Raw genomic sequence first — 13854 nt, forward strand, 5'->3', positions numbered from 1 at the left:
AACTAAACATTTCTTTAGAAAAAATTGAATCCAATATTTTTCGGAAAAAAGTTGCACCAACATTTTTCAAAGAAAAATTGATCTAATATTTTTTCAACCTTTTTCTCTGGCAGCGACGCTGGGAGGTGCGCAGGGGCCGGTGAGGGGTGGCGGCACAGGGAGGTACGCTAGGGCGGCAGCATAGGTAGGGGAAGAGAGAGGAGTGGAGGCTAGGATTTTGGTTTGATGCAGATCTGATGAACCTTATTCATTGCACGGATTTTAAATATTGGAAGTTACAACCTCTGTCCACCTTCCGTAGGATGGATAGGATTTCCATACCCTGCCTGCATCGCATGAGTGTTTGTCGCTCCATCATTTGTTGCAATAGGCTGAAACATATAATTTATAAATGGGCCGTGTTCGGCCGATATTCAGTCAATAGGTGCTTGAGTTTAATGGGCCAGGTATACGTGGTATGTTAAGATTTGTCACACCACCGCTCTGCTAAACTTGTGGCGTAAGTGGTGCTGCACATCCCCGTGCACCGAAGGTTGCAGACCTCCTAATCTTTTCCATAAATGTGTGTATGGACACGCACACGTGTGTGTGGTGTGAATGTGAAGTGCGTTAGTTGTGTTGTACCCTCTCACAAAAAAAAGAGAAAGGTAGAAAGTTGCTGAATATATTTCAGGAGAGTGCACATTTTGCCCGTGCATTCATATCGCAAAGCTCTAGTATTACAGGTGAAGAAACATTGATTACCATGAAAAACATGAGATCCAGTACTGAATCTGCATTCGACAAACAAGAAACATGCAGACACCATCGCTTTGATAACTAATTCTCGCCGTTACACAACTTATTTCCTCTCAACGTTAATCAATTGTTCCCGGTAGGTAACTATCGCGGTACGGCCACCGTCGCCGCCACCGTCCGTGCTAAACAGAACCATTTCTCCGGCGGCGGCGGCGGCCGCCGTCGTTTCGTTCAGAGTCCATCTGCTCCCGGCACCAGGCAGCAGCAGATGGGGTAGTACTGCCCCGGAGTGCAGGACGTCTGGAAGTTCTTGTAATTGTTCTTCTGGCAGTACTCGAAGCACGTCGTCGCGTTGCACGGCACCACCGGGCTGCAGGGGCCTGTCAGGTTATTGCATCACTGTCAGGGCAAGCACTGCAGGTACATTCGAACAGGAAGACACAGCGGCAAACGAAGCATGTACTTGCTGCACTGCAGGATGAGAAGACGAATGCCATGGCCATGACAAGAGCTGCGAACAACATGATACCGGTGCCCATCTTCACGAGCAGCGCCATGGCCAAGTGAAGTGGTATGGAGAGCCTAGCTCTTCTTGCTGCTTATTCTTCTCTTTTGGAACTGGACCTCCGGCCCCAGGTTATATAGAGACGAAATGGAAGAAAATTGGTGGTGTCTTGATTGATAACTTAACCATGTATGGATGCAAATTGGATGTCATTTATCTGTTGCCAGTTCTTCCAGGAGTCGATTTTGGCTGCTAATGAGACAAGATTTGAAGTATTGTCAATACCTGGGCTTTACATGGCTTTGGAGTATTGGGCCTTGACAATGCCGGCCTAGGCCCATCCATGAACAAATTCAAATTTCTATATTCTTATAACATATAAACTATTTTCACACTTCCAGTATATATGTCTAAAAAAGAAATTTAGCCGGCACAGACCAACGTTAAACTGATAGTACAAATGATAACTTAAGGGTAATCCATTTACTGGGCAAATTGACACCCTTCGATGTTTGATCTAGAGAAACCACAAACTTGTTTCGATTTGTAGTAATCCCTTTTTTAATCTTTACTGTCACCATCAAATCAGTCACTTACGTAGTGCAATCTTAGCTCAAAATACTCCCTCCGTATTTTTATAAAACATATTTCGCTTCGTTAAAACAATACTTTGACTAATTATTACTCATAATATAGCATTCTTGAATCAATTAAGCAACTCGCAACGTAACAAAACCATGATCCCTTGCCAAGATATCCGTATTGCTCCTCTCGAGAAACTCGCAACAAAATCTAATTAAGAACGATTGATCAATGAATAACTCGATCATCTCTACCAATCAATAGTTGCATAGTTGTATGGGAACTATAGTTTCTAATAGTCCACAAGCTTACACAGTGACATATAACAATGCGGTAAAAAAAAACTATTCATCATGGATGCTCGAGAAGAATTATACAGCGAAGTGGCCACATATTTTAGGATCGTCGTTCAAAAACTAATCCAAACAAGTTTCGGCAACATAAGTTTACCCCGTGACATGTAACAATGCGGTAAGAAAAACTATTCATCATGGATGCTCTAGGGGTATTATACAGCGAAGTGGCAACACATAGTAGGATTGTCGTTCAAAACTAATCCAAACAAGTTTCAGAACCATGTAACATCTGGTTCCACAATCCTCAGTCCTATCATTACAGGGATTAAATAAAAACAAGACAGGGACGAAGAATTCCATTGAAGCACACATAACATTATATACAGAACAGAACTGAAGCTATTTCCTATTAAATGCAGTGTCAATGTGAAATCCATTCCCTTGGTAGTATTTCCTATTTGCAGTTGGACAATCTAGGTCAACAAGGAGAGGTCACATTTGAAATTTGAAACAGAAAAATTGGTAAGCCGACATAAATAGTTTCAGGCGTAGCAGGTACATGGGAGTCCGTACTGAAAATAGTCCATATTAAAAGAAAAATTGACTACCAGATGCTAGGTCTTGCAGAACCCCTTCCGAAAAAGAAGAGGTCCAAGTCATCTAAATGGCACTATGGCCCATACATTGACATAGAAGCAAGAAATAGGGTACCATCTGGATCTGTATTACCACTTAAGATGTGGCCAAACTTAGAGTTGGAGGCAAATCTGGTCGAAAGCAAGAAGTGTCACGATTCAGTAGTATGATCCATGGGCACAAAAGGAGATGTCCATGAGGATATCAAGTGCAGTCCTGAAGTTGCTAAGAAGAATTTAGTTAGGTTATATGGGCACAAAATCAGGACAGATGAAGCTCTTGTGATTGAATGGCGTGGATGATTCAGTGGAAAAGCACTTTGTACTTTTTCTACCACCTTAATGGCATAACATCTCTTTTAGTAAAATTTTTAATATAATTTAAAAAGTTCCAAACAATATGCTGCATGATTATTTTCTTATGATCTGGAATCTAAAGATGCTGGCAGGGGTAACATAAAGCTCAAGTCCTTAGCTGCAACACATGCAGTTTACTTGAACATGTCTGGAGCGGAAGAAATCCTAACTCCATGGAAGGATATAATAAGATAATATAACAACATTACCGAACAACAGATAAATGCCTATAAACCCTGACAAACACATAACTTGTGAAGTGATACAAGTTTTCTTTTGAAAATTGATTCCAGAATACAAAAGAATACTGGGAAAATATCTAACAGGAAACAAATGCCAAAGTATCATACTAGAATCACAAAGTTCAGAGATTTATCCAGCATCGAATTGCAGATAAGAAAACAGTTTTTTGGCAGTCAAAATTTGGCTGCAGCATCAAATAATGTGTCATAACACCTTAGAATGATCAGGTTTGAAACAAAAAACAAAGCCTTTTAGTCCCAAGTACATTCACGTAGGCTAGAGATGAAACCCAACAGGAGGCACCCGAGAGCGCGCAAAAAATTAGTGATAACAATAATTAAGTAGAAAAAAGTTAAAGGGGGCTGATAGCCTAGGTATGTTCAGGCACATGGATTGGTAATTACCATGAGGCACTAGTCAAAAAAAGTTCTTTAGGTTTATTCCACTCTTGAGTCAAGTTAGTTCCTGATAATATGAAAAGTTAGAAAATTCACTAGCTACCAGCAACTGATGAACTCTGGAAAAATCTTCTAGCCAAACGAACAGAAAGATTCCTAAGGCATGCCACTAAATCAGAAGCTAATTCTAAAAGGGATTGAATCAAACTTCACATCCAATCATCTATTCCTGAATATATCTATAGACATACTGGTGAGTCCAAATCACATAAACTGCACAAGCATTCAAATCGACATACCAGCTTGATCGCCAGGGGACACTTCACACCTAGTTGTTATATGGTCAATCTGCAGAAGAAATAGCACAATCACTATAGTCATACTTTTTGTTGTGCATGTACTTCATATGATTCAAGAATGTGCAGTTGGAGGTTACATGTAGATAGGCAACAGCATACTTACAGTGAAAAAGATGCCCATTCGTTCAACTGGTACTGCTTGTGCAGACACTTATGTGAAGTTTTCTCCTCACAGAGAAATACAGGAATTCGACCTGACATAAAGACAAGAAGTAAACATGCAAACCTACTTTTCAATTAACACTGCCTTTTCCTTGGATGCAACAAAAAGCCCATCCAAACAAAACTGCAGGTAATCTCTTTCTCCTTATAGAGAAACACAGGAATTTGACCTCACATCAATACAAGTAAATGTGCAAACACACTTCTCAAGTAACACTACCCTTTTGCTGGATGCAACAAAATACAATCATACAGCACATACTGAAGCCCATCCAAACAAAACTGCAGGTAATCTCTTTCTAGCAGTCACTGCATTTACATTTGGAAAATGCACAGAACAGAATATAGACACCAGGACAGTAAGCAATAGATAATTTGATAGCTTTCAAACTTCCACTACCACCGTACCACCTGGCCCTAAGAATAAGCATCAGGACAAATTCCTGGGCTAGAAACTAAATGCAGCTGGTAGTCAGGACAAATAAGAAAGCAACTAACCATGTACAGAAGCAAAAGGAACATTCAGATTCAACTGAAGCACCACAAGACGTCAGACTTTGTTCCCAACATCAGCAGAACTCAACAACTGCTTAAATGTCGTTTCTCCCTCTTCTGCGGTTACCATCTCAATCCATTATCTGCCTAAATAACTTGACAATCTAAGGAACTCATCCGTGGCATACCCCAAGGTAATAAGTTAATTATTGAGGGGGTATGCCACGATTACGGAGCACACATAAGAAAACCTAAACTAATGACTAACATTACAGCCCTAACTCTTAGAATATTCTTCTACCTAACCTAGTTATTATTCTCCTCAGCGGCAGCGCCAGAGCCGGATGCGGAATCGGCGGTGGGCGGCGGCTGCATGAGGAGCGCGGTGTAGTACGGGACGTGCATCAGGGACGCGGTGGCCGCCGCGGGGGATACGGGGACGAGGGCGGAGGGCGCCTCCTCGGGCGTGACGCCGGTGCCGGTGGCGGCGATGATGGATGGCTCGGCCTGGCGGAGCAGCCACTCGATGGTCTCGCCGTCGGTGCGATGGCCGAGCTCGCGCGTGAGCTGGAACACGCGTGCCGCCACCATGGCCGGGATGCGGACCCGGCGGCCGCGGCCGGCGACCTTGGCGTGGCGGTCGGCGGAGGACCTCGCCGGGCGGCGGGCCCGGCCGCGGAGAGGTTCCTGGGGCGGCGCCGCGACGGCGGTGGAGATGGTGAGGTCGCCGGAGACGGCGGCGGCGGGGGCGTGGGGTGGGGGAGGGTTTAGGGTTTGGGGGGCGGGGACGAGGTTGTAGAGGACGAGCTCGGAGGAGGAAGACATTTGGAATCGGAAAGGAGGGGGGATTTGGGGCTGCGAGGTGGGGCCGGCTCCTGCCTGCTGGTGGGGCTATGGGGACGGGAGGGACGGACGGACCCAGGGGTTATATAGGAATCCTGCTGGGTGGGCCGAATTAATTTCTCATTCACCTCTTTCCAATTTCTACAATCGATTTACTAACCTTTACGTGGGTTTTCCGTGCTGGACTGTGAGCAATGCAAGATTAGTTGACCTCCATGTTGGAAGGGGTCATTACTTGCTGTCACGTTATTTTACGTTTGTTCGTACCATTTTTTAACTGTGCACAAGAATTTTCATTTGCAAGACCTGCGCTCTTTGTGTCCAATGTTGCCCATCCCATCAAGCTTAGCACAAATAAATAATTGAAAACAATCAATGGAGTATTTTTCGGACATAAGGAAGTTATTTTCCCAATAAAAACTTTTTGTCACTTTAATTACCATCAGGGACACTTTTGTTGCTCTTCTTCCTGGACCGCAAGCAGACATCAAGGAAATCCATATGCTTCCGATTACAGCAATCAAGGCATACCATTTAGAAAGTGTGTTTTTTTTGTTTGCAGGAGAATCACCTATTTGAAACAGTAATAATAAATATCAACAACAGTTATCCCACACATTCACAAAACCGGCATGAGGAATGCTCAGAAAACTTACAAACAGCTGAGGCGAGTAAGACTTGTTATCGTTGCAGGAATTGTGTCCCTCTATAGGTTGCTCGACAAGTACCTATTTGGTGAGGACCTCTGAATACACTATATTCTTCGTGTATCTATCGGTTGTATCTTTTTGATTCACCTCTTTCTTATGTGTCATGTCGCTTTTGCTCTTCCTTTTTTTTCTTTTTCTTATTTTTCTCTGACGACTTGATTTTGTTGTCCTGCTTCTGGTCCTCATCTTCATCATCGTTTTCAGCTGTTAGTATCTTTATGTTCTTGGCTGTTGTTGCTCTAGAAAGCGCGACATATAATTGACCGTGAGAGAAAACCGGTTCAGGCAGGTAGATGCCTACATTTGGTATTGTCTGTCCTTGAGCTTTGTTTATTGTCATTGCGAAACTTAGTCTGACAGGAAATTGTTTCCTCTTAAAACGGAATGGGAACATCTCATCATCAGAGGGGCACAGCGGGATTCGAGGCAAGAAAACTCGTGTCCCATAATGTTGTCCTAGCACAATCTCTGCATCGATTGCATTTTTCTGGAAACCTCTTACCACCAACCTTGTGCCATTGCATAGTCCATTAGCTGGGTCGATATTTCTGAGTAGTATTATTGGACAGTTAATCTTGAGCTTCAGCATATGTGGTGGTAGTCCATTTGGGGTTAGTGTGTTTAGGAATTCCGAGGGATAGTAGTTATGGGGGTCATCTTCTACAGTATCAAAGCTGTGATAGACCATCTCTTCTCCTTGGAATCGTTCAATCATTTTTAGATTAATGCGGTCTACACAGTCATTACGCGTGGATAAAATGGCTCTTGATGTGATGTAATTTGGATCCTCTAGGCAAGCGTTGTTCATTTGATAGACGCTGTCGATGAGTCTATCAAGTCCGGAATCATCCTTCGTGCGTGGAATACATATATTTTTTGGCAGACGTATCTCGCCTTTATCGTTTGTCTCCTCAGTGCCATTGCCGATGCGCAGTAGGTATTCTGCAAACCATGGGTCATTTTGCGCCCTCATGTTGCACACAAGCTTCATGTGACGCATGTAATTCCAGAGTTCAGATCTGCGTAGTGAGGCATCTACTATTTGTGATCTTGTACCCTTTCGTACAACCGGTAGAACTTGTCTAAAATCTCCCCCAAATACCACTGTTTTCCCACCGAATGGAAGATTTGGTTTATCCATTATGTCACGCATGCTTTTGTCCAGTGCCTCTATTGCCTGCCTCTTAGTCATCGATGCTTCATCCCAAATGATTAGCGATGCTGCCTGAAGTAGCTTGGCTGTCCCACTTTGTTTTGTGAATGAACAAATAGCCCCATCATCTATCCTTAGTGGTATCTTGAACCTTGAGTGCGCTGTCCTTCCTCCGGGCATTATGGAAGCTGCGACACCAGAGGTTGTTGTTGCTAAAGCTATTTTTCCTTGTCCACGAACTGTTGCAAGCAATGCCCTGTATAGAAAAGTTTTCCCCGTTCCTCCCGGTCCATCTACGAAGAATAGCCCTCCTCCATCATGGTCAACTGCTGTTAGAATTTCATTGTAGGCGGCCTTTTGCTCATCATTTAGGTGTTTAGGCAATTCCATGTCCTCAGGGTCCACCTCGATGTTGGATTCCTCGGTGATCTCCCTAGGTGTATTGTCTTTTGTGTCATTTTGCTCATCGATCTTTGGAAGAGGAAATGATTGTATGTCTTTTCCCATCGATTGCAGCATATCCCTAATATTGATTAATACCATCTGTTCGACCGTTCTTGCATTTTTGCAGTTTCGTCGATAGTCTTCCGACATTGCCTCGATGTGATTGTTCCATAGTGCACGGATGTCGTGGGGCTCACAAAACACAAGAATCGTTGCAAATAGCCTTCGCAGCGAGGATGGCATCCGAAATAACTCTGCTTCCGTCAGGCAATCATCTAACGTGTTGTCTGCCTCAATGAGGCCCCTTCTGTCTGCAGCTTCACGAAATGATGGCAATATTTGGCCATCAACTGTTCGTAGCTCTTCGTAGCAGGTTGCGCCTTCCACATGGTTAAGGAGAACTCGAAGATAGTATCTTTCTCCTTCGGCTGGATGTGCTGAGACGATCCTCCCAACCTGGTACAACGTTTTCCTTTTCCTCTGTTGCCAAAACTTCCCCTGGGTTTGCCAAGTATAATGTTCTGGAAAATCACGGTACAGGATGCCTCGTGCTTTTTCGTGTGTCCTGTTAGCTTCGAAGTATGCCGTTAGCATTGACTTCTCAATACCTTCGCGGTTGATAACTTCCGTGATTTCTTTTTTTCCATGGTATGAAACCATGTGCATGTTTGGAAGATGAAGCTGCAATTGCATGACTGGAGGATTTGTCTTGCTTAGTTCGAAGCCATATATCCTCCATAGTGCCTCTGGTGGTGTCACCCATCTCGCGTCTCTGTATTGTTTAATCTCATCGATGTCTTCTTTTTCGCTTGTCCCATTTACACATACAGACGCGCGGTCATGTCCCTTGTAGATGTATTTGTATAGGTATTTGACAGCTTTTATGCTTGAGCATACCTCGACATTTATGTGGCAATTGAACATTTGCAGGAGGTAAGGGTTGTAAGGAACTACCCACCTGTTATCTAGTTTGTGCCCTCAGACTATTTCATTGTGGCCGTCATCGCGTCACCTGTATAATGGGTAAGAATCCTTGCCTTGAATGGTAGTAGCGTTAAATTGCCTTGGATAATAGTTCTTGCATGATTTTCGATTCTTCGTGCATGGACAGTTCTTATTCAATGTACCGCAAGGTCCATGCATCATATGTTTGATAACCATCTTGTACAACTCTGGGTACTTTTGTTTGTTTGGGAGCTCCACCGAGATTAGTCTATCATATTGCTCTGGACAAGTAAGCTTATATTTTCCGGTCATTATAAGCAAGAAATGAGCGTGCGGTAGACCTCTCTTTTGGAACTCTACAACATAGGTATAGGCTTCACCTTGCCTGGGATGTGCTCTTGTAACAACTGCTTTTTCATTTCTTCTAGTTTTGCTCTGAAAACACGAACAACAAGATCAGGACGATCTTGTGGTGTTTGACCAAACTCAAGTTCATTCGTGATCTCTTCCTAGTTGGGATTGCATGTCATCGTGAGGAATATGTCCGGTTTCCCATATTTTCTAACTAAAGCCATGGCGTCTAGGTACCGACGCATCTTGTCTCGAGGACCCCCAATAAATGATGATGAAAGCACTGTCCGTTTGCCGACCGCATCTCCCCTGTCTTGTCCTGCATGAATGCTATCTAGAAGGCCTTGGTATAGATCCGCCCTTATCTCTTTCTGATGATTCCATATGAAGTCCAGTCGTGAGCTCTCAATCTTGATGTATGTATCCACGGCGAATTGTTGGAAAAGCCATCCGCCGTATAGTATTTGGTTAAATATGTTGGGTCGCACATGAAATTTATAGCAGTAGTATTCTCTCATGGTTACCCACATTCTACCACTTGAATCTGTGTTGGACATATAGAATTGATTGTTAGTGGCATAGGCAATTATTTCATTAGTATATGTAACTATGAAGACTAATATTTGAAATAATTACCTGGGTCATTGTTTTTGTTATTTTGATTAGCATGAGCTCTCTTCACATCTTCCGTAGTAATTCCAACCTTTGGGATATCGGCATGCCATCCCAATTCACCTCTTGGAAAGAACAAAGGATAAGACAATGGATCATAGCATCCAGTGTATGATCGGATTGCTTGTATTTCGTTGTTGTTCCCATGTAGTATTACATTTCTGTCAAAAGTATTCCTCCGTTCATTTCCTTCAATCCAAACTGCAGCTACCTCAGATGTGATTGGTGCATTGTATGTCCTTTGGTCCAATTTTTGGTCAAGGTTCAACATCACTCGGTACTCAAGGTTTTCTTCCTGTCCCAAACTCCTAAATTGTTCAGAGTATGGATTGTTGCGTAGAGTATTGGTTATAATGAGTAATACATGTTTGTCTTGCTCGTACATTTCCTTACGGCAATAGCGGTAACGATGCTCTAGGGTTGGATCATCATCATAGAAGTAGAGTTCTAGATGCTTAGGATCTGAACCATCTTTTCCAAATGAGCGTATGTTGTGATAGATCTGACCATGTGCTCGGAAGGTGTAAATACCGCTGTTTCTCATGGTAGTTGTATCTCTATCGAGGCGACAGTACAGAGAAGTAAATGAGAAGTGTCCATTGGAAAACCTTATATTCTTTCGAAAATGTATTGCATCAGAGTCATTGCTCATCCATAGTCTCATGAGCTGATGTGATGTCTCAAGATTTGCAAGTTTGATCTGTCCTTTTCGACAGCATAGCCCCTCAGGTTCGTGGTGAAATTTCTTTGCGTTGCAATATTTGCAATTTTCAACAGGTTTTAGCATGTGTGTGTTGTCTGGTATGTTACTATAGACGATGTCATATGGATCATTGATGTTTGAATCCTCAGGAACGGTTGACTCATTTTCCTTTATTTGTACCTCCATATCTTCCTATTCTGCTGTGATTTGTAGGATGAAAGAAATTAGAGAAGTACTCACATTGTGATGTGAAAATATTGTAACGTGTTTATCATACCTTGACCAGAAATGATGTTATCCTCCTCATCGGTGTCTTCTTCATATACAGCTCCATCGTCACCTGCATAGAAATATGTGAATTATATGATGTTTTCCATTGCATGATGAGAATATAAATTTAGTATATATCCTTACCATATTGTTCATCATCAATGAATGATTGATTTGGTTCTTCTCCATCCTTGCTGGCTGGACACATTGAATAGGGGATATATGTCCATGAAAGATTGTTAACATTGTAAAAAATTGATGCATGTTTTATCTGATTGTGAGAGTCATATATGCAATTGGGAGTATTACCTTCCTTCATGTTTGTTGGCTGTTTTGTAGATTCTAGATCATCTATGACTTTGGTGTTCGTATAACAGTCTTCATCTGGTGGGGCAGGAGTTTTTTCCATTGTTCTAGCTGTGAACTTTTCGTTACGATTTGCAGGGTTCTCCATTGCAATTGAATTTTTGCTTAGAGTGTCACGTCGTCGTGCACGATTAGCAGAATCTTGTTCTAACTTTGCTTTCTTTTGGTTTGGTTGCATGTTTGCATATCTTTCCCTCTCATGCATGCATTTTTTCTGTAATTTTTGTTGCTTTTCTTGATCAGTCACCTGTGAGCATTTTTTTTGGATCTGAGTTGAATTTGTACTTGTTCTTTTTTGTTGATGATAGGCTTCACGACGTTTTTTGAGTTTTTCCTGCTTTTCTTGATCAGTCATCCGTGCATACCTATCTCTATCTCTTTTCCTTCTCTGCTCTTTGGGATCCAAGAGTTGCGATGGTGATTCAAATGGTTTGTCTGCAAAGAGTTATACATAATATTATGAAGCTATATGAGTCCTTAAATCATTATTTTGGTGTTTAATGGTTTGAAGAAGATTTGAATCATATTCAACATACCAGGAGTTGACATTGATTATATAGTGCTCACTGGAGACAACTATATGTGTGTGCTATGTTGAGAAGGTGACCCACTTATAACTCCAATGACAAGCGTTTATTGCAGCTTTACAATCTTTTGTTGTGAGTTGTCTGCAAGTAGCATGAAAGGGGATTGCTTAAATTCAAAGAGGAGATCTATTAACATAAACTTGATTCAAACAAACAAATTAGCCTAGGTGCATTGAGTAAATCAGTAAGGAAAACCATGGCATGCTGTTCTATCATGGAAAGAAATTCTGGGAACAACAGGTTGCCTTCTATGAATGGAACCTTCAAGTTTTCAGGATAGGCAATATTTCAAAAACTCTAGAGTTTGCTTCTAAAAGTTATGACAGTAGGATTCTGTGATGTTCAAGGTTGACTGATTAAATCTATTCTTAGCAAAAAAAAAAAGACTTTCAATCTCTAAATTGCGAGTGTGCTTTTATTCCTACCGCTAATTATTTAGGTAGCAATCCAGCACAGCCATAATACCACAAATGAAAGAAATAGCTGGACTTTTGTATCTATTCGTGACATGAAAGAGATGTCACTGATCAAACAAAAAATCAAGAAAATGAAAATAGGTTGCACACAGTACCACTTTTTAAGCAATTTTCTAAGGTTACATCAATTAAGTTAAGGTTTCATCAGTTCAACTTTTTATTTTAGCGACTGAAAATACATTCACTTCTCCACACATGGACATAGCAAGGTTAAAATTCTATCCTTCAATTAACGTGGCATGCCAAAAAGTAGAGAATACGTCAGTGTAGTTCATTGTAAACTCTAAGTCTCTAACATGCTCAAATGTCAAGATGCCTTTAATAAGTAGCATGAGCGTAAATTTGATAGTTATTGTTAAATGAAAAGCTACAAATGACCAACAAAGATTACTGTCTCGATGACTACATAATCTTAAACATAGAAAAATTGATATACACGGTTTAACTAACACAACAGTAGGGATTGATATTCCTTTTAATAATTACTTTTGCGATCTGATGTAAGGGTATTAGTCATATTAAAAAGTTTTCAACTGCTAATTCAGACAGGGAAAAAGGCTCAACCAAACAAGTTCACAACCAGCACAAAAGGATTTTGTAGCAGGGAGTACAGCTACTAAATCACGTTGAAACTATCAGCAAGCCTGGAAACGCTGAATAACTTGTTTCAGCTTCAAGGTGCTAACTAACTTAATGACATCATCTATGCGAAAGCAAAAAGTCTATTTCTGTAGAAATTGAAGGTGAAATTTCAGTAGAGCATATCAATCACTGGCCATCTGAGTACTTTGTTGGCAGAAGCATGGATCCATTCTTATGTGTGGTGTACTAACGGTACCTCACAATCAGCAAATTTCAGAGAGGCCAAATGTTTACGTACCTTTTGTGGAAGTAGAGTAAGAAGCTTGCGGCATGTGTTGGCGTTGATGGAGGTTATCTCTGCGCGTTTTGCTGAGCAGTTTGTCGATGGCAAGGAGGTCCTGGGCTCCTGGCCACAACCCCGCAGCTATTTATACAGGCAACAACGCAACCTCGATTTCTATCCGAGTCGGCCTCGATCCCGATCCGGTTCGGCAGCGAACTCTCCTGGCAGTCTGGCCCCGAGTCAGCTTCAATTCCGATCCGATTCGGAACCGAGCTCTCCTGGCAGTCTGGCCTCCACTCCAATCACTGCCCGCTTCGCTGCCGCCTCGAGGATGCGGTGGCCATTACCTGGTCGACACGGCTGGCGGGATGTCGTCGGTGGACATGAGGACCTCCTGGAGGTGACGGCGGCGCCGTCGTGGCCGTGGCCATTCTCGACGGGCAGGAGCCTCCTTCTGGAAGTGGAGGAGGAGACGCTCCTCCAGCCGTGCCCAGCTGCCCCATGCCGCCGTCCATCTCCCACCCCGCGCGCCGCTCACCGGGGAGGGGGGGAGCGATGGGGTTGGAACCAGCCGCCAGCCCCGGTTCCGAACGGAGCGGCGACGGGATGCGTAGGCGACGCCACGGCGCCCGAATCGCCGGAGGATGCGTGCGGCGGCGATGGAGCGGCGGCAAACAGAGAAGGGCGCATGCTCGTCGG

General features: G+C 42.8%; 3 protein-coding genes across 8 annotated transcripts; all 3 read right to left on the bottom strand.

Moving 5' to 3' along the window:
* Positions 1-719: 719 nt before the first annotated feature.
* On the bottom strand, positions 720-13846 carry LOC117865856 (uncharacterized). 6 transcript variants are annotated; one of them, XR_004642649.2, is made up of 8 exons: positions 13171-13700; positions 11764-11895; positions 11006-11662; positions 10869-10931; positions 4217-4307; positions 4054-4102; positions 1202-1492; positions 720-1118 (listed from the first exon to the last, which is right to left on the bottom strand). XR_004642649.2 is itself a non-coding variant. In XM_034750108.2 (7 exons), the coding sequence occupies exons 2-7, from the start codon at positions 11774-11776 to the stop codon at positions 4090-4092; spliced, it is 726 nt and encodes a 241-aa protein (XP_034605999.1). In that variant the 5' UTR covers positions 11777-11895; positions 13171-13822; the 3' UTR covers positions 2512-4089. The 6 variants fall into 6 exon arrangements, 5 of the variants coding, with proteins under 5 accessions (XP_034605999.1, XP_034605998.1, XP_034605996.1 ...); XM_034750108.2 differs by lacking the exons at positions 720-1118; positions 1202-1492 and having other exon boundaries at positions 2512-4102; positions 11006-11059; positions 11171-11662; positions 13171-13822; XM_034750107.2 differs by lacking the exons at positions 720-1118; positions 1202-1492 and adding an exon at positions 2512-2973.
* LOC117865857 (transcription factor PCF1) lies at positions 4778-5610 on the bottom strand. The gene has a single exon (XM_034750110.2). The coding sequence runs from the start codon at positions 5593-5595 to the stop codon at positions 5077-5079; it is 519 nt and encodes a 172-aa protein (XP_034606001.1). The 5' UTR covers positions 5596-5610; the 3' UTR covers positions 4778-5076.
* Positions 6378-8844, bottom strand: LOC140220028 (uncharacterized). Its single transcript, XM_072295105.1, has one exon. It carries the CDS (start codon positions 8842-8844, stop codon positions 6418-6420), a length of 2427 nt encoding a protein of 808 aa, XP_072151206.1. The 3' UTR covers positions 6378-6417.
* Positions 13847-13854: the final 8 nt, after the last annotated feature.

Source organism: Setaria viridis, chromosome 7 (assembly GCF_005286985.2).
Source record: "Setaria viridis chromosome 7, Setaria_viridis_v4.0, whole genome shotgun sequence".
NCBI classification, from domain to species: domain Eukaryota; kingdom Viridiplantae; phylum Streptophyta; class Magnoliopsida; order Poales; family Poaceae; genus Setaria; species Setaria viridis.

Coding starts and splice junctions, on each gene's coding strand:
- LOC117865857 (XM_034750110.2), bottom strand. CDS start 5,595: ATGTCTTCCTCCTCCGAGCTCGTCCTCTACAACCTCGTCCCCGCCCCC.
- LOC140220028 (XM_072295105.1), bottom strand. CDS start 8,844: ATGTTCAATTGCCACATAAATGTCGAGGTATGCTCAAGCATAAAAGCT.
- LOC117865856 (XM_034750099.2), bottom strand. CDS start 10,777: ATGGAGGTACAAATAAAGGAAAATGAGTCAACCGTTCCTGAGGATTCA.